Genomic DNA, 25,390 nt, shown 5'->3' with positions numbered 1-25,390 from the left:
AATAACTCAATGGGATGTATATGGACTAGAAGTCACATGCAACTAGCAGCAGCCTTGTGCTATGAGGGAGAAAAAAAGAAAACAAGTGAGAAGAGAACAAGGGAGCATAAGGATGAAAAAGAGCCAAAATGAAAGTACGAAATACTAAGAATGGAAATAAGAATTTCCAATAAAAAGAAGTAAATAAAATTGCTACGAAAAACAACAAACTCATAGAAGATAGTTAGTACGAAAAGAAAATTCCAGGAGATCTTTATGTAGCATATCCATTCCTCCATTATACAAGTAGAAAACCAAACCTCGCACAGTTTTGGGCATTTACCCTTGATCTAGAGAGTTTTATTGCCCTTTGCCATCCTTATAACCTTCAATCTCCAATTTCTACAATTATGTCCGAGTGACAACTAATGGAACCATTGTTGTACAAAAAAGTGTGAAATATTCAGTTATATTGGATGATATTTACAGTTCCAGCCAAGCCAAATTAGACCCTATGAAATCAGGGTTGCTGATATGGACAAATATGGGCAATTTAACCATGAAAACAAATTCATAGATTTCTTGAGATTTGAAATAGGTGGGTGACACAAGTCATGTTATACCATATTTTTCTCAAAATATTACCCATATATCTGTTATAAAGTCATTGTTTCTTGAAAAACGAACAAAAATGTACACACTATCGTATGAATCCTCACTTCATTTCAGTTCATCATAGAGACTTTGCGCTTTAAGTGATTTTGCCGGAGGGAACAACCTTGACTTGGCTGCTCATCTTCCTCACTTTCGCTGTCCGACACAATAATACCAGTAAACTCAACCTTCTGGTTTAGGCTTTTGGCATCCAAGTCATAGTCTAAAGGCAAAACCTGATTCAAGTTGCTAGCTTTAGGTTGTTGGTGAATGATTCCAGGAGTGCTTGTGGCCAAGGGCAGTAGTTGGGATGAACCAGTGCTGACTGATAACCCAATGCTCAAACTTCTCTCAAACTGGGTTTTGTGGCTCTCCTCAGTATTCGAACGCCCAGAAAATGACGATTCCAATGACAGTTTCTTGCTCACAGCATTCAGTTTCTTGCTCTCCACTCCCTCTTTCCTCTGCTGCTTGAGGTTGTGATTTTCTTGTTCGACCTTAACATAGTGAAAACAGACAAGATGAGGTGCATTATCGACTTCTCAGGAATCCACATTTAGGAAAGATCACTACCATTGGGGGCATTTTGCCAATGCTGGCCTTTGTGTTAGCAGAACTAGACTTCTCTTCCAAAGCATATCTCTGGGTCCAAGATCGTGCTTTCTCCTCAAAGACCTGCCTGTTGTATTTGTACTCTGCACTCTGTACAACCCATCCAAACAAAAATGCTGAAATCATTGGTTACCCCCTCCCCCTTTCAAAAAAAAAAAACACCCACACACACACACAGACAAAGTTGAAATTTTTAATTTTGGATATCCATTCAAGATAAAATACTTACAGCCTCACGCACAAGGCCATCGTCTGGGTTGGGCTCACTTAACAACAAGCCAATGCTCATCAGAATTGTTGAAATATTCAGAGAAGGTTGCCATGCTCCCTGCAAAAAAAAGAACACAGGCTCGCTCCCATTGATCATCACTGAAGAAAAAACAGCAATCAAAGGCACCTTTTGTCTCAAGAAATAAATAAAATATCTAGCCACTTTCTCCTTGTATCATGCTAACCGGGCCAAAAGAAAATTGATGAAGTATGCAATGTACTAATAGGATACCAATGAAGACCACTGTTATGGTCCCCGCATGCTGCCACCCCCCACTCCCACCCCACTCCTTCCCCAACCCAGAACCCTCTTTTCCTGCTGCCTACCAAATCCACTGCCCACAAACTCCCACTATACTCCTCCAGCTCCAATCCCATCCTTGAACCGCTTCTACCCAACTCCCCTACTTCTGCTCTCTACACTCCTCCTTTGGCCCCAATGCCCATCCATGACTTGCTTCGACCAAATCCTCTCTTTCTGCTCCAGCTCCCTCATTTCACATCTTTTTGGAGAGCTATCTCCCTTGCCAACTGTAACCAGTACCATGGAGACACTTGACTGTGATACCTCTTCGGATGCTGCCACTCTGAACCCAAAAGGAGCTTAAGGACCCACTAACATGCCCCTCACCCTTGAGCTTGAAAGACCTCCTTTTCATATTGCGGAGCACGTCAAGGTAAATAATAAACACATATGGGAACTTCTCAATCGATCTTGTTTGTGGTGATTCCATCTCTTTGGAGTTGGATTCTCAGTCTTGCCCTGCCCCTTTCCCAGACCAGACGCTCCCTAATATGCCTGACTTTCCTCCCTAATGTTTCCCAATGAAGTTTCTCATTTGGAACATTAGGGGTCTTGAAGAACCAGGCAAGAAGTGGGCTATCTTCTCCTCACACCAAATCTCTTGAGGTCTTGGTTATTCTAGAAACCAGGTCTCCTTCCACTGATCCCTCTCTTGTCCATAGCCTTTAGGGCAGGCATCCCTGTCAACTGTCGGCACTGGAGGCCCAGGGTGCCTCCATTGGTATCCAGGTCATCTGGGACATTTCCTTGCACTATCTTTTCAACGCTTCCTTTACGGTTTACTCAACCTCAGTGTTACTTATTCAGTCCTTGGACAATTTTGCTAGGAAATTTACCGAAGCTACTGCCGCAATAGAGCCTCTCTTAGGGATTTCTTACGTCAAAAACTTGGTGAGGTTGCCTCTTTGCCCTTGATCCTTGAGTGATTAGGGAGTTTTCAACACCATCCGGAGAATCCGTGAGACCAATAGACCATCTGGGATCTCTCCCACTGTGATGGATTTCTCAAAATTCACCTTGGAGAATGTCCTTGAAATCCCTTTTAGCCGGTTCCTCCTTCACCTTGTCCAACCACTATGCTAATCCTACCCTAACCAAACTCGATTGCTTCCTGGTGTCCTAAGAATGGGAGACCTGCTTCCTAGGAACCCACTACTGTACACTTTCCAAACCCACCTCTGACCATAAACCGATTCTTCTAAACACTAACTCTCCCCCCATGTCCAAAACTTTTAAGTTCAAACAAGCTTGGTTAGAAGAACCTGTCCTTGGCTCCAATTTTAACTCATGGCAGAACTGCTCTCTAGCCTTTGGCAGGGCTAGCTTTCTCTTACAGAAGAACCGACAACTCCTTAAATTGGCCATCAAAACCTAGTGTCAAAATATATCATCAAACTTCTCTCTGGCCAAGAACCCTCTTCTGGCTGAGATGATATCAAACTTCACTCAGGCCACGAACTCTCCTATGGGTGAGATGTAAAATCTAGACTACTTCAAAGAATCCAGGATCCTCAATGAAGCGGCTCAAACCTGCAGGCTTGAGGCACGCTCCTTGCTAGAATCTTTCTTCAAGAGAGAGGAGATATTTTGGTTTCAACATTCTAGCACTAAATGGCTCAAAGTCGAGGATACCAATATGACCTTCTTCCACAAAGTTGCTTGCTCTAAACAGCACGGTAACATCATCCGCAACATTTTTGTAGACCAAGTGTCCTTTAGCGAACCCCAAGAAATAGCCCTAGTCATCTCCTCCTACTTACAGAACTTTTCAAAGTGTGGTTCACGCCTAACATGTCCGAGCTATCTTTCATTTCCCTATCCCAGGATCAGGCTAACAACCCGACGCTCCCTTCACCCTTGATGAAATTTCGAAGACTATTGATGACCTGGATAATGATAGGACCCTGTGGCTAGTGGTTTTCCGGATATCATCTATTCTAGGTTATGGGACACAATATCTTCCAATATCCTTGCTTTCTTCAGCGAGTTCTATTATTGTGCTACTAATAACAGAAGCATGAACTTCCATTTTATTGCCCTCATCCCAAAAGTTGAGGGTGGCAGTGACATCAAGGATTTCAGACCTATTTGCCTCCTTAACACTTCCTATAAGATCCTCACCATTGTCTTGGCATCTAGGCAAATCTGTTAAGGTCACCTCATCTCTCCCAACCATAGATGCTTCATCCAGAATCATTAGACACTTGATAGGGCCCTGGATGCCCATGAGGTTATTCACTCTTGACATCTCTCCAGAACCTGGGGCATGATCCTGAAACTCGACTAGCAGAAGGCTTACGATCACGTTGAGTGGTCCATTCTAGACTAGGTCATGACTCATGGGTCTAAGGGGTTTCGAGGCAATGGATTCAGGGATGTGCCCCCTTCACTTTCTTCTCAGTCCTCTTTAATGGCTCCCCTAAAGGTTATTTCCACTCCTCCAAAGGGCTCTACCAGTGGAGCCCCACGTCCCCTCTCTTCTTGCAGTTGTGGCTGAAGTTTTCGATGGGTCCTTCTCCAAGCTCTAAAAATATGGGTCACCTTTCTGGTTTCAAAACTTTGAGGACACATAACAGTGTCTCCCACCTGCAATATGCAGACAACACCCTTGTTTTCTGCAATGCCTCTCCTGACGAAGTAGACACTCTTTGGTTGTTCCTTCGGTGTTTTGAGGAAGTCACAGGGATGCCCATCAATATGGCAAAATCCAATCTTATGGGCATCCATGCCCCTCTTTGTACCCTCTTCCCTTGCTTCCAAATTAGGCTGTCCTATTGAAACCCTCCCAACCAAATACCTTGGCCTACCCCTTTGTGCAAGCAGTCTAGTAGGACACTCTAGCATCTGATCATTGAAAACTTCCATAGAAGACTAGACATATGGTAGGGGGAGTTTGATAACCGTGCAAAGCGGTGAAAGTGCCTGACTTTCCCTGTTACTGTAGTTTTCACCTGTTTGGGAACAGAAAAAATGGAGAAAAGTCGGAATACAAGTTCTCCCCATTCATTATTTTCTTAACAAAAGCTGATGCTTTGGGGTACCCATGTGTGGCTACTTTTAGTGAAACTCACGCCATCAGTGAAAGTTAACACTGGGACGGTGGCTACTTTGAATTCGGGACAGCTATTCGAAATCTTCGTGAAACACTTGATTTGTTATCTCTTGTCTACTTTTCATGAAAAAAGACCAATTGAAGTGGAGGGTTTCTTCAAACAACAAGGAGCTGAGGCAACTATTCAATCAAATGATATTGAGCATGTTCCCCATCTCTTCTTGGGAACAATAATTATACTATTATAATATTATTATAGAATTAAATAATAATATTATGCATTATAATATATTGTAAAGTAATATAATACTACATTACAATATATTATAATATAATTATATATTATATTATATATTATATTATAATATAATATAATATATGCAAAAGTATTACATTACAATATATTATAATAATATAATGTTATAATATAATATTATAATATAATATAATAATATAAACATATGTATTATAATAATAATATTATTATATATAATATATTTATAGGCTGTGGTTTCTATGTTGCAACCTTAAACAATCCAATTAAGGCGCACCCCCAAATTTTATCATAACATGTAATTTTGGTGAAAAAATTTCTTAAGATTATCTCAAAATCTCTTTTCATATCTAATTATAAAATTTTAAACTCCAAATATGATTAAAATCAAATAGATTTATTAACATATGAAAATTTTGAAAATTGACAATCTAGATAAATTATTGCAAGATGCACTATTTTTGGGACTCAAAATCTATTTTTTTCATATTCATACATCTCGATGTCAAGATGATCAATTAGAGGTTTTTTCAACATTAAAACAACATTTTCCAATGGATTTTTGAAGTGCATTTGTAATTCTACATTTTAAGATTGCAACCTTATATAAACTTTTTCCATATTTATATAATATAATATTCCAATAATATATAACATAAATGAATATCTTCTTTTCAATTATGTGAATAAATGAATATCTTCTTTTCAATTATGTGAATAAATGAATATCCTCTTTTCGATTGTATCACTTTTAATCACTATTTCATACTCATGCAATATTTTTCAAGAAAAATAAGGGGTTTCATAAAGGTTCTATTGATGTATTCTTAATGAGCACGGAATTGTAGTTTTTCTTTTGCCTCCATACCTATGTTATGTGGCTCATGACTAATGTGTAATGACTTTAATACAATATTGTGCATTTTTTGTTATGTGCCTCCAATAGTTATCTGACTTTTATTTTATTTCTGAGTTATTATTAAATAATGGGTATTGAATTATTGCTTGAAGGGCTATTTTTGTTTCTAATCCTTTTTTGGATTTTTCTGTTTTTGTTTTTTTCAAAAAAAATTCTATAATTTTCTATTTTTGTATTTTACTTTTTAAATTTTTTTTAATTTATTCTATCAATCAAGCCAATCCAATGCCCTAAACAGTTCAGCCATCGGTTAAGTCTTAACAACATTGGTTTGAGTTCCATTCGGATTCTATGACAACCGCAGGTTCATCTCGCTCTTGGAATCCAACTTTCAGGCTTCCGCTTAACGAGACTGAGATCTCTAATTTCTCGGATCTTGCTACGGCCCTGCATCTTTGCTTTATAGCCCCACAGGGAGACGACCGGATTATCTGGACCCCTAGTGCCTCAAGAGTCTTCACAGTTTCATCCTTCTATGAAAAACTTACCCAACCACCCACCTTATCTCTTTCTCCTTCCTCCATTGCAGCTTTAACATGGTCATCCTTAGCCCCTCCCAAGCTTCAGATCTTCATGTGGCTAGCTCTCTCCCAGAGCGTACTTACTATAGATCAGCTTCAAAGACGTTGAATTCCTTTACCTAACCGTTGTTTTCTTTGCATGGACGACGAGGAGACCAACGCACACTTGTTCTTACGCTGTCCATTCGCCTTAGGATTTGGGGTGAACTGCTTCAACTCTTCAACATTCATCGGGTGTTACCTGCCTCGATACCCCTTATCCCTACATCCATGCAACTTTACCCTTGGCCTAAGGCAGGTATTCTACTGTGGAAATCTGTGGTAGCAGCTTCTATTTGGGCCTTATGGATCGAGCAAAACAATAGGATTTTCCAAGGAGAACACTCCTCCTGGTACAATACTTTTGTCAACCTTAAATCTTCGGTTGTGTTTTGGGCTACCAACCACAAGAGCTTTAAAGGGGTCCTTTCCTCTGCTTTTTTCCAAGATTGGGTTGTGAACATGCAGCATGGTAGCAAGCGCTTACCTCAATGGTCATTATGGCGACCAATTGACCCAGGTCATTTCAAGCTTAATTTTGACGAATGCTCTCTTAGAAACCTCGAACCCACAGGAATTGGTGCCATTCTCAGGACCCCTCCGATTTCACTATTGCTTCCATTTCCCAATTTCCAGGTCATACTGACTCTATGGAGGCAAAGGTACTTGAGGGTGTCAAGCTCCTTCTTCCCACCAGATTACAGTCTTTTATTATAGAGGGAAACTCTAAGAATGTTATTTCTTGGGCTACAAATTCTTCTCCCCCACCCTGGGTTCTAGCTCATATTTTTTATAAGATTAACTTCCTTTGCAAGGATATGCGCGTCTCATGGAAGGACATATGGAGAGAAAGAAACCTAGTGGCAGACACACTTGCTGAGGAAGGAGCAGCGCAAGATGGTTTTTAGGATTGTCTTTTGGGGATCGGAGTCTGTTTGTTCGTCTTGTGGTTGGCCCCTCTTTCTTTTACTTTTATGTACGATTTATCTTTCCAATTAAGGGTGCGGTTTGTATAGAGCCTAGGATCTAAACAATCAAATTAGAGCCTACCTTCAAACAGTGTCGAGAAATGTGGTTTCAATACAGGAAATTTTTGTGATAGCCTTAAAATATATTTTCGTCTTTATTTATAAAGTTTAAAGCTTCAAAAATAGTGTAGATCGACAAATCTATGAAAACTTGACAATCTTAAAAATTGACAGTCCAAAAATGCATTACAAAATACATTATTTCCAAAACTTGAAATCCACCTTTTTCTCATGTCGATGCATCCTAATGTTGAGATGATCAATTTGAGGATATTTAAGCATCAAAACAACCTCTTCTAGTGAAATTTTTGAGGTAGGCTCTAATTTGATTGTTTAGAGCCTCGGCTCTATATAAACTTTTCCCTATAAATAAAAGTTAACTTTGTCAAAAAAAAAAAAAAACATTTTTTGTACAAGTACGGCATGACACACCAAACCCCCAGACTAAGGAGTTTATGCATAAGTATGCTTGCATCTAGTAAAAGTAAAAGTCCACAAGGTATAGCTCATGGAGGAAAATCAATTAGGTAAGGTCACAACCCCAATACACGGTTAATGGACCCCCATCACAAAATGAATGAATCAAACACCAATGCCCTAAATTTGAATCCAACTGCAGCAAAAATAAAAGGGAACAGGTTACCTTGGGAGGAAGATTGAGAATGTCAAGGCAGATGCGCCCACCATCATCAATGTTGGGGTGGTAAATGGGTGTCATAAAAGTCACATTGGGAGGTCGGAAAGGATATCTGGGGAAACAAAAACAGAAACAGCAACAACAACAAAAGGTCACCCTATATAATTCAATTTAGGGTGTGGTGTGCGTGTGCGTAGATAGAGTATATGTTTGTGTGTGTTTTCGCTAGTATGATGTATCAAGGGAGAGAAGCAAGAACAGAGGAGGCAAACGGAACAACCTATCAGGCACTTGCACTTTTATCTTGAACAACCCCTGGCTATAAACAGTTCCTTCGGGCCCTTTCAGATCTGAAACAATAAATTCCTCCATCGAGTGAATGTAGTGGAGATAGTTAATAAGCAGCAAGAAATAAATGTATCGTTACAATGGAAATGAACTAATTTGAACATGAAGCACTTGGTGCAAAATATATATCGAAAGGAATCCTATATCCAACACCCAGTGAGGAATCTGCATCATCTTCTTCTACTTCTACTTCTACTTCTAATGGCAATATGTTTCCAGGCCTAAAATAAAGACAACTTCCCTCCCTCCATTTCCAAAGATAAAAGTGAAAAAAATAAAATAAATAATTGGGAAGAAGATACTTACGAGCCTCCAGATTGGTTAGGGAGGAGGAGGAAGAAAGATGAACACAGACGATGCCAGGTGGGGGATCGGTCTGCAACATCTTAACCTCCTTTTGCATTCGCAGAGTAAGCCTGGCCGCCTGCACCGCCATCGAACGCTCTCACTTCCCCTTCCTCTCATGTCATATATAAATAGATAAATTGATTGAATAGCCCGCGCGAAGCCTCCATCTATCCGAGTACGAAATCTGTACTTCACCCCACTCATACGTTTATAAGATGCACTATTTTTTAAACTTCCAAATTTTATTAGTCATGCGTTACAAGATGCACCGTTTTTTAAACTTAAAAATTTTATTTATTTTTTATTTTTTATTTTTTATACACCTGATATCGGAATTATTAATTTCAGAATATTTGGACATCAAAACTTAAATTTTTGAGGTGGCCTCTGATTTGGTTGTTTAGTTTCTTATTACATCACCTTAGTAGTTTTAATTTATGAAATAAGTAATACAAAACAAATTTATTAATATAAGAGAATAGAAGAAGTCATTTTATTTTATAGGAAATATTTTTTTAATATTTTTTGCTACTACAAGTTTACTGAGGATTAGACGTCTAAAAATTGGTGTCAAAATAATTTATATAAAAAAATTAAAAATAAAATAGTGTCGAATAATGACATTTTGATTTGGGCAATCTTAGCCCTCCATTGAGATTAGAGAGTTGGATAAGTGGAAGTATACAAGTTTTATGCTATATGGCGAACATAGAAAGCTTGCCCTTAATTGTAGGGTTTTTTTATTTTATTTTATGTGCCCATGCATTTTGATGTCTAGATTATTAATTTCATAATATTTGGACATCAAAATTGAAATTTTTGAGTTGGGCTCTCTGATTTGGTTGTTTAGTTTCTTATTATATCACGTTAGTAGTTTTAATTTATGAAATAAGTAATACAAAACAAATTTATTAATATAAGAGAATAGAAGAGGACATTTTATTTTATTGGAAATATTTTTTTAATATTTTTTGCTCCTACAAGTTTATCAGGGGATTGGACTTCTAAAATTTAGTGTCAAAATAGTTTATATCAAAAAAATTAAAAATAAAAATAGTGTAGAGATATGACATTGTGATTGGGACAATCTTAGCCCTCCATTGAGAATGGAGAGTTGGATAAGGGGAAGTATATAAGTTTTATGCTACAGGCGAAGTATAGAAAACTTGCCCTTAAATTCTAGTCATTAACAATTAATATTATCATCATCGATAGGATTGTTGACTTGAAGAGTTTTTATTCACTTAAAATTGAGGAAAACGTATCTTGCATAACATTTATTCAACCAATCGTTTTTACCACACAGTTTTACTCAAGGGTGCGGTTTGTATAGCACACCTTCAAATAGGGTTGGCAAACATGGTTTCAATACTAGAAATATTTGTGATAGCCTTAAAATATATTTTCATCTTTAATTATAAAATTTAAAGCTTAAAAAATAGTGTAGATCGAGCAAATCTATGAAAATCTTGAAAATTGATTGTAAAAAAATGTGTTACAAGATGCATTATTTTCAAAACTCGAAAACCATTTTTTCTCATGTCCATACATCTTGATGTTGAGATGATCAAGTTGAGAATATTTAGACATTAAAACAACCTCTTCTAATGAAATTCTTGGAGGAAAGGGGGGGAGATTTTTTTTTGGGTAATTCAACAGTAGGAATAGATAACTTGGTGTGGGGATGGCCAGCCCCTTTTCTTAAAAAAAATGATCAATTTGAGGATATTTATGCATCAAAACAAGTTCTTTTAGTGGGTGGGCTCTAATTTGATTGTTTAAAGCCTCAGCGCTATATAAACTTTTTATTTTGCTTTTTTTTTTTTTGGGTAATTCAACATACTAGGAATAGATATCTCGATGTGGTAATTGGTTGTGGTAAGTCAATAGGGATTTGGGCGGTAAGTGAGTGGGGATTTGGGCCCCTACCCTTTGGTGTGAATGGAGTCAAAGACCTCAGCATAATATCAAGGCCCCAAGCCATTTGATAAAAGTATATGAAAAGTGAAGGCCAAATTGCTTTCTTGAGCTCTAAAATAGACGATTTCCAACACTAAAATAAGCCACAAGAAACCAAAACGAAGATCTGAGCATTTTTCCATGATTTCCAATTATTAATTCTGAAGGAGAAAATGTTCCTCTAAGCTAAAAGGTTATGTTACCTTTGAACCAAAAAGCTAATTCCCAAATCCCAAAAGCTTAAAACCTCAAGTAATCAGAAATGATGATATGAAGCAATTTGAAATGATGACAACGGGCATATCTCCAATAGGATAAGATGAAGGGTGCAGTTGGCATATAAATGCATATGTAGGTGTAGTGATAAGGTTCACCTTCAATTTTTATCATGGTATATAATTTTGATGTAAAATGTGCTTAAGATTATCTTAAAATCTATTTTTATATTTAATTATAAAATTTTAAATTTAAAAAATGGTTAAAATCAAGTAGATCTATAAACATATGAAAATCTTGAAAATGGATGGTGTAGATAATATGTTGTAAAATGCACTATTTTTTAGACTTAAAATCTTTTTATTTTTCATAGTCATACATCTCGATGTTGAGATGATCAATCAAAGGGTTTTTCAACATTAAAACTACCTTTTTCTAATGGATTTTTTAGGGGCATCCTTAGTTCTACATTATAAGGTAGCATCCTTATATAAACTTTTTCCTAAGATGAAAGACTGAGGAAAGAGTATATTTCCAGTAGGGGAGATAAGGTCCGAGTCGGTTTTCGGGGCTCACTTCGTACAATCGAACACCAATTGGGACATCCTTATAACAATGGTAAATAGTATTATAGTGTACAAACCCTCTTATCATGGGGGAATGATTTCATGCAATGGTTGTATAGTAGTATAATACACTTGCACGTATAAGAAACTATGTTTTTGGCATTTATATGACCCAAAATTTTGCACACACGTTATCTTCATCCTCATGATCAATCCTAAGAAAAATAAAAATTCAATTTGCACTCTAGATTTGGTCAAGATTAGTACACTCGAACAATGAATATCGATCGTCCATTTGATGAATTTTAAGATCTAGACCTTAACAAATTCAAAATCACTTTTTTATTTTTCAGTATTGTTAATCTATAACATTATATAAGAATTTTGGGAATAAAAAAAATCTTTCTGGCTTATATCTAACCATCTGACTAAAATGGATGGTTTATATTAATTGATCTAGAAAAAAACTTTGTAAAGTGTTTTTTTCAAAATTTTATCTTTTGTAATCGAAAAAAAAGAGTCCACACTTTAAAATTTGTATAATACAAATTTTAGAAGGTGGTTGCATTATACAACGTTGCATACCCCTTCTTATGCATAGAATTGTGCACTACCATAGTGCAAAGGGGCGTATTATTAGGCCACCTTCTTCGGTCGAAACACCGATAACGATAATAGCACAGGGGAAGAAGCGCCGGTCACAGTCCCACCCACCTCACTCCTTTGGTAATCCCCATTTCCCTCACTCTCATCATCCACTTCATTTATTGATCATCCCTGTCTTTGTGGCCTTCAGATCTCTTGCGTGCGATCTCATCTCTTCTTTTCTCTCTCTCTCTCTCTCTCCGTATTCCCCACTGTACTACTCCTTTCCTGCTTCTGCAATTTTTGCTTCTGTGTGATGTAGAGGCCCCTCTCTCTCCCAATCGACTTGTGTTGTTGTAATTTTCTGAGTCTTAGAATAGAATGGGATGCCAATTATTGTTTTTCTTTTTATTTGAGTATGGTACAACTGCTGCTTTACATCAACGTAGTTATGCATTGTCTTTCATGGATTCTATTGTCTGTAAATTCTTCGACTTTTTTTTTGTGATATTTTCTTTGTGAATGCAGCATTTATTTGAATGCTAGTATGATGTTGATGGATGCACCAATGGAACCTCTTTTTGTTAAATTTATATGATGTCATTTTTCTTCGCCTTTGTTTACCTAATTTTTTCTTGGTGAATTCCTATTTCCTTCCAAAAATGCGTCTTTGCTCTTTGGTATCTTTCCTGCACCACATATGTCATGGCAATAAGAAACTTATTATGAGTCTCTACCATGTAAAGTTCCTTCGCTGGAGAGAGAGTGTGTGCGTGTGTGTTGACTGCCCCACATGCAAAAATGAGGGGCCGACATTGCTGTGATTTGCAATCTGAATAGAGAAGGGTGTGGAAGTGGTTGTAAAATCTGGAAAAAAAGAATAAAAAAAATTGAATGCTACTTTTGGTAGTGGAAAAGTTGTACTTGTTTGCGAAGGAAATGCTAAAGAAATGGCAATTGAAGGGTCTGAAAAAAAGAGTGGGTCAGATGGAGAGTGTGCAAGAAGGTAAAACTTGACATTGCATTTGCATTATAGGCACCTCTATCATGTCCCACTGCTCGCACTTGTTGAGCCTTGCCAAATTCAGTCTACCTCAAAACAATGGTTTCATCTAAACCTGAGGAATTAGGCTATTCTATGATACATATAGAAGGTGAATGCTGCAACACCTTGTTCAAATCTAGTTACAACCTAGTGAATAATGACTAGATAATAAATATGCATTCTAGATTGCATATTCAAGTGAACAACATATTGTCCTTGTGTGACACCAAAATGAGAAAAAATATTTAGGTTAGCAATTCAGATTCAATACTTCTTGTGCTCTAGCATTGCTGCTGTGTCCTTGCTCTAGCATTGCTGCTGTGTCCTTGCTCTAGCATTGCTGCTGTGTCCTTGAGCTGTGCTTTCACTTGGATGCGTGATTATGTGTTTGTTTCGTCCTTGGACTAGAACTGTTGTTATTGTGAAGAAGATTGTTCCCTCTCATCTTGTTTATCTTTATTTCTTTTTGATGATGTTAACTGTGTTATATTAAGTAAAAGAAGGTTACAAGTACAACGGTATACCCAAAAAATAGGCTACCCGCAACAGTTGGGTGCCCTATGCAAAAACCCACTAGGGACCCAAAAAATCCCAAAGAAATCTATACAATCAATCACAAAGGGGATAATAATAGAAGGGTTCAGTAGCTCAAAAAGGTGCCAGGGGACCCCTCTGAGGTGTTGTTGGAAGCTCCTTCCCTGACGAGAAGGTCAGCATCAGCTTTTTCTTCCCTCCAGACATGCCTGCACAAGATGGTAAGGGTGCTGGAAACATGCACTACTTCATCGAAGAGATGGACCAAAAGCCACGAGTAAGGGGAAGAGGCGGAGGCCCAAAAAACAGCGTTCTTGGAGTTGCCTTCGACTACCGACAAGGACAGCCAAGGCCTTGGCAAAGGTGGAGTCAGCATGGCCGATGAGGATGGAGAAGGAAAGGTGGTTTGTGCGATAGTGAGTTCTGAAAATACCCCTGATGCCTGAGGGACCTGGGTTGTCGAGAGCACAACAATCAAAGTTAAGCTTGATGATGCCCCTGTCAGGAGGTCTCCACAAAGAAGAATGAGAGATATTGATGGGGCGCAGATTCAGCAAGGCCTGCCAATTCTGGAGGAAATCCGAGAGGGAGAAGTTTCTGAAGGTCTTATGGTGCATGGTTCAGAAGGTAATGAGATTGAGAATTTTATCAAAGCAGTGTTGAGTCGATCTACTTTCCCCCCTGAATATTCTGTTGTTTCGCTCTAGCCAGATGGTCCAAATTTTGGCAACAATAAAGGCTCTCCAAAGGATGAGACCAGATTTGGACCATGGGGGATAGTGAAGTCAGAAAGAGGTGGGGAATAGATTCCGGTATAATCCAATTCCATTGAAAAGGTATAAAAGTTTACTCCACAGGGTGCCAGCTAAATCACAGTGGAGAAAGAGGTGGTCATTTGTCTTCTTGGCAACGGTGCACATAATGCACCTATTGGTAAGGGGAGGAATCTTCTGTGGATATGGTCAATGGTAAGGACTCTTTGGGACAGGGCAATCCAGGCAAACGTCTGAATTTTGGGAGGGGAGAAGGAGAACCAGGCTTTGGCAGCAATGGAAGGGGGGTTGAGAGGGAAGGGAAGCCGGGTGGGCGAGGTGATCTTGTCGTACATGGTGAAAGTACCTGAAGGGGAGGGGGCCCAGATAAGCTTGTGATCACCTGAGGGTGGTAGGAAGACTTGATCGAGAAGCGCAGACAAAGCCGTGAACTCTCTCTTGGTCCAGGAGAGCTCTACGGAAGTCTGGATTCCATGACCTCATGGGATTTCCAAGGGGAAAATAATTAGCCATAATAGTTTGGGGGTTACAAGCGAGGCGAATGAGGAGAGGGAAGAGGTCACGCAGTGGGGAAGAGGCCAGCCAGAGGTCATTCCAGAAATGACTTTTGTCTCCCACACGAGGATGAATGTGGATGTTTGCATGGAATTGGTCCCGACTTCGAAGGATGGATCTCCATAAGCCTGAAATACTGCCCGAGGTCCTACGAGGAGGGATCCAATCCTTGCTACTGTAGCAATATTTGTGGCAAATGACTTGTTGCCAGAGGTGGTCAGATTGGGTGGCGTATCTCCACCACCATTTGCCTAGCACGGCAATGTTGTTGGTTTCAATTTCTGGATGTGAAGACCATCTTGAGCAATGAGAGAGCTGACCTTATCCCATGCGATGAGGTGGTATTTGTGATCATCAGTCCCGGACCAAAGAAAATATCGCCTGATTTGTTTCAATTGGTGTGTGCTGCGATTGAGGCCGGTGTATGGAACAAAGACATCTGAAAGATCGGGATATTGGAAAGGGTGGCTTTGACTAAGGTTTTTCTTCCCAAGGGGGAAAGGTATCTACCCTTCCAACCCGCAAGCCTCCTATCGAATTTGTCGACAATGTGGCGCCATTTATCTAGTCTCGGCATGCCGCGGCACAGGGGCAGTCCAAGGTAATTGGACGGGACCCATCATCTTGGTCGTGGCCAAATTGACCTGAAACCGGTAGCGAACTCAAAATGCTTAAAAAACAGGAGGAGAGAGTCGACTTGCTCCAAGGAAGCATCACAAAAAAGGATGGTATATGGGAGATGATGGGACCCTGAGATGAGGATTGAAAGCCGTGGAGCTAACCACTCAGATAAAATCTAGAGATGGCCTTGCTGAAAACCTCGGCCACAATGGCAAAAAGGAAGGGTGATAGGGGGTTGCCTTGGCAAAGGCCCCTAGAGGCAGGGAAAAAACCCATGGGGGAACCCTTGATAAGGACTGCGAAGTGAGGATTTGAGACAACCCCTCATCCAATGTCTCCAGTGTTGTCCAAAACGCATCATATGTTGAAGAAACTATGTTGAATCTTTTCAAGGATATCCCAACTGACGTGATCATAAGCCTTCTCCCAATCCAGGTTAATGGCTAGACCTGGGATTTTGGATAGTATACGAGAGTGAATGCATTTGTGCGCAATGAGGGCTCCATCAAGGATATGCCTATCGTAAACGAAAGCACCTTGTTTAGGGGAGATGACCCAACTGAGGACTTCTTTAAGCTTGGTGACCAGGACTTTGGAAAGGATCTTGTAGGAACTGTTTAGCCTGATGGGTCTAAAGTCTTTTAGTTCCTCGGCCCCTTCTTTCTTCGGGATCAAGGCAAGAAAGGTGGCATTCATGGCCTTGCTAATAACCCCACGATAGTGGAACTCAGTGAAGAAGGCAAGGATATCAGGTTTAAAAGTCTCTCATCAAGCTTGGAAGATAGCGACTGGATATCCATCAGGGCTTTATCGTAAATAGTATTTTCTGGTGTATCAAGTAATATATTATATTGGTGTTATTGCCCAAAAATCATCTGTTAAAGCAAGGCAGGTGAGCTATGCCCCTACCTCTTTTGAGGCTTCACCATCTAAAGGCTTAAAGGCTCAAGTGGTTAGGAGTTCTTATCAAAGAAAGGCAAAGGACATTTCCATATGGAGATCAGCCAAAAAGTTACAAAGGCACCTCAGCTTGTTTATTATGATAAAACGCATTGCCAAGTTGCCTAGTATGCAGCTGGTGGCAGGCATTCTAGGAAGGCAAGGGTGATAGACCAATGAGGAAAGATCCGGTCTACGAACCTTGTCTAGAAGGAATTCTTGTTGCTGCAAATAGGGGGTGTTGCTTAGGAAACAAGAGGATACGAGTTTGTTCATTGATACAATGGTTTCTTTGAAATCTTTCTTTAGATTTATGTATGACCACTCTGGATGGGTTCCTATGTTAGGATCACATTGCTATCTGCTTCATCATTTTTACACTTTTGGAGTTGGCTCTTTTGGCCAAAAAATGGAGTCTAATTCCTCCTTCAAATATTGATGTAGCAACTTATCAAGGTTTATTTCTTTTTATTTATCAAAAAAAAAAAAAAAAGTTGGGTTTTAGCTGCGTAGAGTTTTAGGTCCTCTACGTTTTCATAAGAATATATATCTTTAACCCAAAAAGATGATCAGCTTTTTGAAAGCGATTTTTCTAAGATCTGAAACAATCAATCTCACCATTAGAACTTGGCTAGATTTTGGCAAAAAACGACTCATGTTTTCGATGTGACGAAAATGTTGGTGCCTACTTTAACCAAATGCTAAGCTCAACACATCGATTTCTTCCTAAGTGTTTGCTCTACATTCATGGCCTGCAGATCACTAATGCCACATTTGTATAAGCTGCAATACTGTGGTCTCATGTAATGCAGTGCTGTAACTATTGGTGGTCAAAAGGGTCTCTTTCTTTGCCTTTGGATGCCCCATATCAATCGAAACACCTTGTTAAAATAGTCTTTGTGGTCATTGGGGAAAGATTGGTGCACTTAATTCCAACAAAGCACTATTGGACCCGTGTCAATTGTGCTTTGACGGGAATAATGACAGTTGCACAATTTGGACAAGTGCACTTAAAACAAATGATTTCATCGCCCATGGCAATTGCAAAATGAGAAACATGTGAAGGAAGTACAATTCGGTCACCTCATGGAAATTTTGCTTTCCATTCCCAATGCTCATCTTCACAGATTCATATTGTCCAGAAATAGGACAAGGATGCAAACCTGCCCCTGCATCTTCCTCAGTGTAAAGGTCTACTATTTTATCTGTCTAGCATGGCTATAATAACTTGGAGGGAATCATATGTGTGAAATCCGAAGCCCAAATTGTCAAAAGTAGCATCATCATCACATGATCCGATTCGAACCACTAATCAAGCTTCGCCAATCTAGTTTTTTTATGTGGCAATAATCATTGCCAAATAAATCAAAACCAAATCAAGTTGATCTTTTATCGACTTCACACAGGCCCCACCTAAATTTGTAACCATCTCATTTATGATCAAAATTTTGCATGAAAATACTAGGTATATCAAGAAAATTCTTCACTCTATATCCATGCTTTATTTCTTCTTGGACAAACAAAAGTAGGAGCTTCAAACATCTGCCCATTACACTTGGCTAAGTGGGAGCTTCCAACATCTGCCCATCACACTTGGCTACAGAACTGTCATGCATCCCATTTGTGTGTCATGATATGGCTTCAGGCAAGTGTCTCCCAGTTTTAAGTAATCGAAAATTTTGCAGGGACTTTCAACAGAATCAAACATTATTAAATGTGACAAAGCAGTTGCTTAGATGTCCTAGGTCGGGAGACATGATTTGATATGTGAACACAGAGAAAAAAGAAAGAGCAATACCAGTGGAACTCTGATTCTAAGTTGGAGCAAATACTTCAAGAATCACCCGCATACCCATAGAGTGCATGAATGCAGCACAAATTTAGGTCGTCTTCTTAATTTGAATGAGTAATCCAAGAAAAAATAAATATTCTAGGGGATTGGTTATACCTAAGAGGGAAAATTCTTTCCATTGTGGACGCATTTTTGGAGGATGTAACAGAAAGGGTGTAAGTTGGTAATTGATGCTTGCAGTGTTGTTGGGAAAAAGATTAACCTAGCAACAACACCAGCACAAGCTAGAAACAAGGCAAAACGACATTCCATTCTTATTAGTGAATAATATCTGATGATGCATCTGAGGGACCCATAAATGAGTACGGGGAAAATGAAGCACAGACAGGGAGCAACTCATTTTACATGATCTGAGCGAAGCTGGGCATGGCATGGGATGGCATAGAAACACTGCAGGTTTCCCACTGGTACAAATCAGCAGCAGCAGAAGTTGAAGATTAGCTGATGACGTTAACTTCTTGTAGCCGCAATTATGTGGAGTAGTTTGGGGCCTGACAAAACAACAACAACAACAATAACATTCTCAACAAAAAAAAAAAGCAGCAGCAACAACAACAACTTGATTTATGAATGACTGATGCTTGTGAGGATATGCTAGCTTTGGTTGCATGACTAGTACTCACAAAGCATCATGAATCAATCCATCAATAACAGGGTTGGGCAGGGTTACTTGCCGCTCTTTGGTTCTTCTTCTTACTTCTCACATCTTATGTCTCACGACTCTGTACCGTTTCCAACGACACAGCAACCACACCCCTGTGCCCTATCCCTCCGCATTTCACATGGTAACATCTTAGTAAACACACAATTAGAAAGTGATACTATTATTATGGCCCATATGTAACAGTATTGCTCATACTATGTGAAAATTTATGGCACCATCTCAAAGGAAATGGTGCTGTGAACATAGTTGTGTTATTTCCTTAACAAGAAAAAGAATAAGGTGCCCTAACAAAATAGTTGTCTTTTTGTGAACCACCAAGTGAAAGTCCTGTGAACCAAAAATTTGTGGGCCAAAAAAAAAGAAAAAAAGGAAATGTGTTTAGGGATCAGATAATTTGCTTCTTCCCTCTCTTTGTACTCCCCTCTAGCCTTCTTTTGTGACTTGTTCAACTTCACTCATGGTAGAGATATTAGGTTTGTCTTCTCCTACCACCCAAGGCAAGGAATATATACTATGCTTTTCCCTCCATTCAGATTCTGGTTTTGGCTGTTTTATTGTATTTCGCTTTTCCTTTTGTCACATTTCTCAGTGACTTGCCCCTGAGGGTTTTTTGTACCTTTGTATGTCCTCTTTTCCTTCACTACAAGGTTATCAGACTCAAAAAAAAAAAGAATCTGGTTTGGTTATTGGCCTTGGGGAATTCTTGCGGGGGTTTAAAAAGGTTTGTAGTTCTGTTTGCATATCTGGCACTCTAGCTGTTGTGGTCAGGAATAGCCGGTGGATCATGAGAGGCTAGAAGAGCCATATGGTCGATAGTGTTGTCCATACAATGCATATGTTAAGGATAAAGATCCCAAAATGTTAGGTATCTTGATCCTGACCTTTGGGATCTTGCTTGTGACCTTAAAGAGCATATATAGTTTAAGACTATACATGTTCTTAAGGTAGGGATCTATTTGTTCATAACCAGCAAGCACTGCAATGCCTTGGAAATCATCGTTTTGGTCATTATCTTGGTCTTTAAGGTGGGGATCAAGATCTCTAATAGTGGAGATCAAGATCTCTAATAGTGGAGATCAAGATCCCAAAATTTAAATATTGAGATCCCTTTCTCGAAACTCAGGATCGATCCGGAGCGGGATCGCCACCTTGGTTGGGAGATCCTAGCAACTATGTGTGGCAGGTATATATTGAGTTGAATGGGATCTGATGATGTTCTTGGATATGGATGTCACCTTATTGGGCTATCACCTGTGCCTTCCTCGAATGCTCTCTACGAACTTCACACTATTTGCCTTGGCAATGCATCTTATCATACTGACCTAGGACAAGGGTTCTTTCCTATTTGTGCTCTTGCTAAGGTGCCTTTGTACTGACCCTTCTTGGCTGATCTCCACTCGAATATTGATGGTAATGCCCTATATATTCCTTTGGTAGAACTCTGCGCCATTTATGCCTTAAGTCGGTGAATTGTCATCACACTTGGGGGCATGGCGCACCCCCTCTTGCTCTGGGTGATCGCACCGCCTCTTGCTCTGGGTGATGCTTTCAATGGCCATAGCATGGTGTCGAAATCCCAAAGTTTATGCCTCAAATAGCATGTATCACTCGATACACTAAGAAATACTACTTAGGATTTAGAAGATAAGAGGGAACAACATGATAATAGTGGTTGCCAGTCCAAGGACAAAACAAGCACAGAATTACACTCCTATGTGAGAGCACAAGTATTGGGTTTGAGTGTCCCCCCATCCCCCCCCCCCCCCCCCCCCCCTTTATTTTATTTTTTTCGGATTTTAGTGCTGCAAATGTTATTCACTTAAATACCTTTTGTAGCACGCATTTCGTATTATTTAGTCTTATCCACTAGATTGCAATTGGCTTTTCCCATGGTGTTTATGAACAGAACAGCAAAAATTAGACTACTTTTGGGTAGCCTTTCCTTTACTTCTCACTGTACTCTTTTATTCACTTATTAAAGGTTAACATTCTAAAAAAAAATTAGACTACTATTTGTTGAACCAAGTGTCACAGCATTCACCTTCGACATGTAAATAGAACATAATAGCCTAATTCCTCAGGTTTGGCTAAGAAATATTGGTTTGTTGTTCACCTCAGTGTGCTAAATGGTGAATGGGAAGTTCATGAAAATTCTTTGAGTTTGAAACTCATGCACTATAGTACTACTCTGAGGTGTGCTAAAGTGCCTCATTACAGGAACCTTGTACTTATACTGGTGTTCATTCTCCAAATTTGGGTGCTTGATCATAATTTTTCTTCGAAAGCTCTCCAGCTACCACTCCTTTCTCAGATGCTCCTTGTTATTTCTGGTAACTAACAATGCTTCTTGACTTCTTCTCTCTTACATGTCATGTTTTAGTATGTTTTATTGCAGTTAAACTGTTCTTTGATGTATGTGACAGATTTTCTTTTTGTGCTTCATTTCATAGTAATACACTTTTTTCATTTGTTTTTTTGTTTTGGGTTAAATGTAATATCAACGGCCTCTGAAAAGGAAATGGGTGTTTGGTTATTACAGTGACAAAAAATTTTTTTCACACATGTTATACTCTAGTGTAAATTCCATTATGAGGAAGGCTCCAAGCTGGTTGGGCCAGTCAATTTCAGAGCAAATCGTCTGCAACCATTGTGCTTTTATTGCATAGAGGGGACCTCTATCCCCTCGGCTTGAGGTAAGGATTTCAGTACGTAATCATCCCTTTGAAATGATGGTTTATTATTTCACGGGGTAATGTCCAAATTTCGGACTTGGATTTGATTTTAACATTCCTCCTTGTAGGACCATGGTAAGGGGAAGGGATGCTTGTTGGGAACACTGTGTGTTGGTTGATGCTACTAGACAGAAAGTTAGATGTAATTATTGTCAACGGGAGTTTAGTGGAGGCGTTTACAGGATGAAATTTCATCTAGCACAAATAAAAAACAAAGACATTGTTCCTTGTAGTGACGTACCCAATGATGTAAGAGATCTGATACAGAGCGTATTAAACACCCCAAGGAAGCAGAAGACTCCCAAGAAACCAAAGATAGAACAAACACCCAATAGTCCACACAATAGCTCTTCTGCTAGTGGTGGTTTTCATCTTAATGTTGGATCAAGTGGGCAACGCGGTAGCACTTGTCCATCTTTATTATTTCCTCACCCTTCACCAAGTGGCCAGCCAATTTTAGATGACTCCCAGAGGCAAAAGCAAGAAGAGGCTGATAAAAAGATAGCATTGTTTTTCTTTCACAATTCAATTCCTTTTAGTTCGTCTAAATCTATCTATTATCATGGAATGGTGGATGCTATAGCTGATTGTGGTGTTGGGTATAGAGCTCCTAGTTATGACAGATTAAGAACTACTCTTTTGGAAAAAGTGAAAGTAGAGATAACCGATAGCTACAAGACATACAGGGATGAGTGGAGGGAGTCAGGGTGTACAATCATGTCTGATGGTTGGACAGATGGTAGGTCGAAATTTCTTATAGTGTTTTCTGTTGCATGTCCTCGTGGAACACTATTTCTTAAATCTGTTGATGCATCGGCCCATGTGGATGATGCCCATTACTTGTTTGAGTTACTGGAGTCAGTCGTTTTGGAGGTTGGTTTGGAATACATTGTGCAAGTCATCACTGATAGTGCAGCCAATTATGTATATGCTGGGAGGCTTCTAACTGCGAAATATCCTTCCTTATTTTGGTCTCCGTGTGCTTCATATTGCATTGACAGAATGCTAGAGGATATAAGCAAGCAGGAATGGGTTAGTACCGTCATTGAGGAGGCAAGAAGCATCACAAAATATATATATGGCCATTCTTGGGTCCTTAATCTGATGAAGAGATTCACGGGGGGAAAGGAATTGCTTCGTTCCAGGATCACAAGATTTGTAACACACTTTCTTTCGTTGCGGTCCATTGTGATTCATGAGGACAATTTGAAGCATATGTTTTCCCATACAGAATGGTTGTCATCCTTATACAGCAAAAAATCTGACGCACAAGCAGTTAGATCATTGATATACTTGGATCGATTTTGGAAGTCAGCTCAAGAGGTCGTCAATTTATCAGAACCACTGATTAAAGTTTTAAGGATTGTAGATGGAGACATGCCAGCTATGGGCTATATATACGAGGGCATAGAAAGAGCAAAGGTGGCTATTAAGGCTTACTACAAGGGGAGTGAAGATAAATATATGCCAATATGGGAGATAATTGATAGGAGATGGAATCTACAGCTTCACTCGCCCTTACATGCTGCAGCCGCTTTCCTCAACCCTGCTATTTTCTACAACCCCAGTTTCAAGATTGATTCCAAGATACGTAATGGCTTTCATGAAGCGATGATGAAGATGGTTCTCAATGACAAAGATAAGATGGAACTTACTAAGGAGACACCGATGTATATAAATGCCCATGGAGCTTTGGGCAATGACTTTGCTATGATGGCAAGGACATTGAATACCCCAGGTATGCTAGCCTCAATTTGTAGTATTCTGGAATATTCTGAGAGTTGTTTAATCTGTATAGTTATTTATTTGTTGGTTGGTTATTTTGGCATGACATCTCTTATTTACACCAGGTGATTGGTGGGCTGGTTATGGATATGAGGTCCCTGTATTGCAGAGGGCTGCCATCCGGATACTAAGCCAGCCTTGTAGTTCTTATTGGTGCAGATGGAACTGGGGCACCTTCGAAAATGTTCACACCAAAAAACGCAACAGGTTGGAGCAGGAAAAATTCAACGATTTAGTTTATGTGCATTGCAATCTTCGGTTTCAAGCCATGAATCATTATGGGGATGGAAAATGTAAAGCTATTGTTTACGATGAAATCGATGTGAGTTCAGAGTGGCCGACAGAATCTGAATCTTCTTTTTTCCTCTTGGATGATTCTTGGTTAGACAATTTGCCTTTTGAGTGTAGGGGTAGTCCATCAACTTATGAATAATTTACAGCCAAAGAGTATCTATCTGTGCTTGAGGAAGATATGTACGATATAGGAATGTTGAGAGTTGATAATTTTATCATGTGGATCATTTGAAGCTTGGTAGTGTACCGATTTTGGGTTACTGCATCAGGTCTTGTCTAGTGGTCTAGTGGTTTGGTCGGACCCTTGTTTGTGCTTATGTTTTTATAAGGGTGATGAACAAAGTTGCCAGTTCGATTTACAAACATATACCAACATGCCCAAAATGGAAAGTCTACGGGTTTCTTGAGAGTGGCTAGTATTTAACCAGATCCCATGGTATTATGACAACAAACATGGTATTCTATCGTAAGTGGACTCCACACCATATGGATTTTTCCCCAGAGTATATTATGTAGTCCACTATTTTGTATGTAACAAGTCGTCCCACCTCTCCATTCTCATAGGTTGATGGTGGAGGTGATAAGTTTCTCCTCTTGAGCCAGCAATGGCTGAGAAAGCGTTCATCTCCACTGTTTGTCACTGAGAATGGATCGAGTGGTCACACAAGTAATATAGGAATTGCATACACACATACCAGCATATGCATGTTAAGAGTTTTTTCCAATTCATCGTTTGAAAAAAAAAGAGTTTTTTCCAATTTTTTGCCACCACCTTTTTCACATAAGCCATGCTTCGATAAAGTTTTTAAGTTGCAAACTGGAAAAGAAGAAAAGGAAGAGGATTCTTTCCCTGAAGACATGAAGACTTAGAAAGCCATGATTAACCTGTGCTTCAGGTCGAATGCAAGGACATGCACTTTGAGTGACCTGCCCAAGAGCAACTCTGTTGTGGTTTAACCTCAAAATAGCCAAAGGAACGTGTTTAGGGTCATATGAGCAACCCTCGCAAAATGGAATTTGCTCTAGCAGTGCTTTTTGGAAGAAATTGTAAGTTGGAACCCTAGTTTTAGGGGAGAGAGAAAAAGGGGAGGTCAAAGAGAGAGAAGCGGATGCAAGACAGAGACGAAGGTTTCAGAGAAACGAGGGTGGTTGCAGAGTGAGAGAGAGAGAGATAGGCGAAGTTCAGGGGGAGAGTTTTAAGTAAGTTTCCATTACAGCCCCTTTCAACCTGTGGGCTTAAAACGTGTGAATGAAGGTGCTAAAATCCAAGGTGCTCCTATATTTA

General features: G+C 39.4%; 2 protein-coding genes across 7 annotated transcripts; one reads left to right on the top strand and one right to left on the bottom strand.

Moving 5' to 3' along the window:
• Nucleotides 1-531: 531 nt before the first annotated feature.
• LOC18447408 (uncharacterized) lies at nucleotides 532-9,084 on the bottom strand. Its single transcript, XM_006857464.4, has 6 exons — nucleotides 8,944-9,084; nucleotides 8,570-8,639; nucleotides 8,296-8,401; nucleotides 1,475-1,573; nucleotides 1,207-1,335; nucleotides 532-1,130 (listed from the first exon to the last, which is right to left on the bottom strand). The coding sequence occupies exons 1-6, from the start codon at nucleotides 9,071-9,073 to the stop codon at nucleotides 705-707; spliced, it is 960 nt and encodes a 319-aa protein (XP_006857526.1). The 5' UTR covers nucleotides 9,074-9,084; the 3' UTR covers nucleotides 532-704.
• Nucleotides 9,085-12,407: 3,323 nt separating this feature from the next.
• Nucleotides 12,408-24,341, top strand: LOC18447366 (uncharacterized). 6 transcript variants are annotated; one of them, XM_020675581.2, is made up of 5 exons: nucleotides 12,408-12,452; nucleotides 21,512-21,624; nucleotides 21,870-21,987; nucleotides 22,095-23,764; nucleotides 23,877-24,341. In XM_020675581.2, the coding sequence occupies exons 4-5, from the start codon at nucleotides 22,099-22,101 to the stop codon at nucleotides 24,242-24,244; spliced, it is 2,034 nt and encodes a 677-aa protein (XP_020531240.1). In that variant the 5' UTR covers nucleotides 12,408-12,452; nucleotides 21,512-21,624; nucleotides 21,870-21,987; nucleotides 22,095-22,098; the 3' UTR covers nucleotides 24,245-24,341. The 6 variants fall into 6 exon arrangements, with proteins under 6 accessions (XP_020531240.1, XP_011628201.1, XP_088705506.1 ...); XM_011629899.3 differs by having other exon boundaries at nucleotides 21,834-21,987; XM_088849380.1 differs by having other exon boundaries at nucleotides 12,408-13,317.
• Nucleotides 24,342-25,390: the final 1,049 nt, after the last annotated feature.

This window comes from Amborella trichopoda, chromosome 10 (assembly GCF_054954075.1).
Source record: "Amborella trichopoda isolate Santa Cruz 75 chromosome 10, AtrichopodaSantaCruz75HAP2 v2.0, whole genome shotgun sequence".
NCBI classification, from domain to species: Eukaryota; Viridiplantae; Streptophyta; class Magnoliopsida; order Amborellales; family Amborellaceae; genus Amborella; species Amborella trichopoda.
The sequence above is the reverse complement of the archived record's forward strand: the minus strand, read 5'-3'. Positions and strand labels throughout refer to the sequence as shown.

Bases quoted from the DNA above. Each gene is read 5' to 3' on its own strand.
- LOC18447408 (XM_006857464.4), bottom strand. From the start codon at position 9,073: ATGGCGGTGCAGGCGGCCAGGCTTACTCTGCGAATGCAAAAGGAGGTT. The intron at 1,574-8,295 runs GTAACCTGTTCC...TTTTTTTTGCAG, and splicing joins TTCTCAATCTTCCTCCCAAG to GGAGCATGGCAACCTTCTCT. The intron at 1,131-1,206 runs GTAGTGATCTTT...CACTATGTTAAG, and splicing joins TTGGCAAAATGCCCCCAATG to GTCGAACAAGAAAATCACAA.
- LOC18447366 (XM_011629901.3), top strand. From the start codon at position 22,099: ATGGTAAGGGGAAGGGATGCTTGTTGGGAACACTGTGTGTTGGTTGAT. The intron at 23,765-23,876 runs GTATGCTAGCCT...TATTTACACCAG, and splicing joins AAGGACATTGAATACCCCAG to GTGATTGGTGGGCTGGTTAT.